Consider the following 4,251-nt stretch of genomic DNA (forward strand, 5'->3'; position numbering starts at 1 on the left):
CAGAGATTTTGAGTCAGTGAACTTTGCTGACATGACATCAACAGACCAGGGTTATCGTGTCCCAATATCAAGGTTGAGAATTTAGGAAGTCGATCACAATTACAATAGCTATTAATCATTCTCCCACTCGGTTTGCATATTACAGAATATGGCAGAGCAATCTCTTACCTCAGCTCTTCAGTTGTGTCAGTTTGGACTTGTCCAGTGTAGTTGGTCAGTAACCGTTGAATTAAACTAGCCTGTGGTCTGGTAGTGGTATATTATTATTTATGAATATATATTATTGTATATTCACACTACTCAGAACCCTGTTAGTGGAGAGTGACAGTATTCTAATTATTTCCTTAATACTGTCTGTTACTTACCCGGTATTGACTTAGAAAATACTTTAAACAATAATAGCTACATTGTAATAGAATACTAATTATCTTCCGATACAATTTGTTGCCAGGTAGTTTCCATTTGTGTTTAATTATTTTATGAAAGTGCTAGATGATTAACTGTTACCACACGAGTAGTGTAATTCTGCAAGAGAACATGCTTTAGTCCGCTGAGCAAAAGCCTAGGCATTTGATCTGGGAGCTAACACAAGTCTTCAGGTATAATTTCCAGCAATTCTAGGCTATTCCTCCCTCTTGCCTGGCTCTCCTCCTAGCAAATGCACACAGGCTACTTCCTCATGGGAAAACAGTGGTGTGTGTGTAATAACACACTTCTTGGTGGGCATGTCGGGGCACTTTGAAGTATGTCCTTAGAATCTTTGTAAAGTTGCTAACTACCGTTTGTCCTAGAAAGCTGTGCAAATCACTGGTTTCACCAGCTGTAGTTCAGTCTTGTCTATAATAACGATGTGTCCAAACCCCTGAGTAGAATGTCAAACACAAAATCTTTATTAAAAAACGGAACACACAAAACCTGTTAGGAATGTTGCCACAGACAGTGTTTGAAGTCCATGAGTGCTGCCTGCAGTCTTAAGTGTTTATCATACTTGTTGCCACACATACATATATCATTTCGAAAAGAAAAACAATAGATATTGCAGATATTGAAGCATATTAGCCTAAACAAAAATAACGAGTACAATTAAGCTCTTCTGTCACATAGATATTGACATGCACAGCATTTATTCCCATAACATGCTCTGAACATTTCCACAAACTATATTGCATCCACAAAAAGGCAAAGGGATATACACATCATAAGTCACAACCTTATACGTTTAAACAAGGCAAGCATTGTTCCAAGTATTATTTAAAACTCTTGTTAATTGGCCTTACTGTAAAAAGAAAAATGCAAATTGTTATACATTGTAAACATTTCAATAATTTCCAGCCAAATTCACTCAAGCTGCCAAGTGGATTCTGTAGGTAGGCCATGTCACATACTCTATAAATAACACCTGTTGCGACTGTTAGACAACGTCATCGCGATGAATGAATCATCTTTGAAATCCCCCGTCAGAGCAAGGCATAGACAATTATCAATTGCCAAGGCATTTTAACGCAACGCCATATTGCAAATGCCCAAGTAATGTTGCCACAAGTAAACCATAGGCCAACATAAAATGAACTGACAACATTGTCAATGAATTACATTTCACCCGACATGCGAAACCCCCCTATGCCTATTGTATTTTTAGAATAAATAACACTGGTATAATTTCTGTCTGCATGTTTTATCTCTCCGTTAATATAAATATGCAATGAAATACAGGATTTCACCAATATTATTTTCGTCAGACTACTTTTATAACTCGCTTTAAACTAATTTACCCAAGTTTAACCTTCATGTATTCATTTTTCAATCGACTCAATCTGGTCCCGTGACTTCGAATTATGAGAGAGAGAAGCTCGTGTTTATCCTTCAGCCCCACCGATATGTACAGTGTTTCTTTTAGTACGTCTCTTGTGTGGACAACCATGTTCAGAAAGTCGTCGTTTATTCGGTGCTCCTCCTTCAACTCGTTCTCCTGACTCTGTTTGAATTTCACCTCCAGTTCCAACAGAGACTTTTCGGAGTTTGTAAAAGCCTCGCCAATCTGAGTCGTCTCCCTTCTCAAATATTTTCCATAGCTGTCCTCTCCGTCCAAATCAAAAGAAATGCTTTTCCCGATCCCCTCTAGCACCCTGGCCGAGTCTTCGATGTGTCTCTTGATGATCGTGAAATCATCTCGGATTACCGAATCGTGGTCCTCGTCAAGACCGCATTTTCGGTCGTCCGTCATCTTAAAAAGCATTTGACATTTTTCCGGATCATCGTTATTCTCATAGTCGCCGTCTGGCACAAAGTAGTGATGGAACGTGCCGTTAGACATCTCGGGATACAGAGGTCCGTTAAAAAACGCACCGCTAAACGGTAATGAAAACATACCGATAGCGAGTAAGTGTAGAAAAGCCATTCTACCCACTTATTGGCAATGCGTGAGCAATAGAATATACTTTCCTTTAGAGCGCATAAAATATTATTTAATTCGCTCACCAATCAAACATTTCTAAACTTGCATGTGGTATCCATGAGCTAAAATACCGAAAGTAACTAGGTGTCCAGACAGGCTTTGTGATATTTGTAAATCTTCTTTCAGGTCGCTCCTCGTTTAGCCTATGCAGCAAGTATTGCCAACTATTTTTCAAGGAAAGTAGCTGTTGGTTCAGCCACAGACAGTTACGTGAAGTTTGAAATACGTTCCCTTAACTTTACACATAGAAACCCCAAAGATTTCACGCAGGAGTAGCCTACCAAACGCATCAAACAGAGAAATGTTAAAGTGCCTGACCGTAGCTTTGTGACTCAATTTCAAGATCAACATCTGGATTGCTCAAGTACCGCGTTTGGTTTTGACTAATGATAGCCTACCCTCTCTCAAATCTCAAATTACATCCATGCTCCGTCACTTAAAAGGAAGCGCAGTTTCAATTGACTGCAGGCCCGGTCCTGGCCGATATGCAGCCTAGAAAAGACCAAACAAATGCTGCCCTCCTATCCCCACAAAGTAGAATACAGTCTCGGCCCACAGTGCACTTTAATGAATGCCTTTCCATCTGGTAGCCTACTTTTGTAAAACAGGCACGTTACATTAGCTTTATAGTCCTGATACCTGACAGACTAATTATACTGAACAAAAATTAAATGCAACAATTTCAAAGATTTTACTGAGTTACAGTGCATGGAAGGAAATCAGTCATTTGAAATAAATTCATTAGGCCCTAATCTATAGATTTGGGCTGGCGTGGTTACACGTGGTCTGCGGTTGTGAGGCCGGTTGGATAAATTCTCTAAAGTGATATTGGAGGCAGTTTATGGTTGAGAAATTAACATTAAATTCTCTGGCAACAACTCTGTTGGACATTCTTGCAGTCAGAATGCCAATTGCACGCTCTCGCAGAACTTGAGACATTGGTAACAAACTGCACAACTCAAGGTGTCCCAAAAACAATGCACTCGCCCTCCCAAACTTTAAAAGTATTTTCACGTGACCCTCCCCTTGTACTGTGAATTACATTGAACACCTTCCTCCCCCCTCATAGAATTAACTAAAAATAATGTTTACAACCACAAACAATAACTTTAGTGACCCTGTGTTAATAAACATGGATAGACTTTGCCACTTCACCATGCTTTTCTGGCAGTCGATGCCACACATTACTACAGGCCAGAAGGTTGAGGGTTCACGGACTTATGTTCCCCAGCAAGAAAACCAAAAATGTTGCTCAAAAAGGGGGAACCAAGAAAGAATCACTGACAACAACCAGAATGAAACAGGTCTAAAAGACACTTATGGGTGTATCCACTGAAAGTTGCATAGTAGCAACAACAACTGGGACCTAAAAGACACACACCATATGAGCGCCCACTAAATGTGCCCACTAAGAGGCAAAAAAATAAAAACACACCAAACCTAAAGACCGGAAGCAAACCAAAAAGGTAGCGCAAAACAACATCATTGTTTGTCTACAATTCAAAACAGGGAGAACCAACTAAAGGTGTTAACCCTCCGCATCTATCAAAACAATCTGAAGCACTGGGCCAGCCACTCTTAAATAGATCCTGGGCCAGCACAGGTGAAACATCTTCCCACTAATGAGACGGCAACCTGCACAGGTGTAACACCTACTGACTAACGAGGTGATACCAATCGGCGCGCCCTACCTGCTAACAAGTTGTTTGTACGAATGTCCAACCTCAAAACATAAATGGAGCAGGCTAGAGACAATGATCAGCTAGGGGGCAATCATATTTTCTACATTTTGATGC

The 4,251-nt window shown here is 40.2% G+C and overlaps 1 protein-coding gene across 1 annotated transcript; it reads right to left on the reverse strand.

The window, feature by feature from the left end:
* Positions 1–913: 913 nt before the first annotated feature.
* On the reverse strand, positions 914–2,984 carry LOC139385211 (fin bud initiation factor-like). The gene has a single exon (XM_071130325.1). It carries the CDS (start codon positions 2,396–2,398, stop codon positions 1,769–1,771), a length of 630 nt encoding a protein of 209 aa, XP_070986426.1. The 5' UTR covers positions 2,399–2,984; the 3' UTR covers positions 914–1,768.
* Positions 2,985–4,251: the final 1,267 nt, after the last annotated feature.

The sequence above is a fragment of the Oncorhynchus clarkii genome, chromosome 26 (genome assembly GCF_045791955.1).
Source record: "Oncorhynchus clarkii lewisi isolate Uvic-CL-2024 chromosome 26, UVic_Ocla_1.0, whole genome shotgun sequence".
NCBI lineage: Eukaryota > Metazoa > Chordata > Actinopteri > Salmoniformes > Salmonidae > Oncorhynchus > Oncorhynchus clarkii.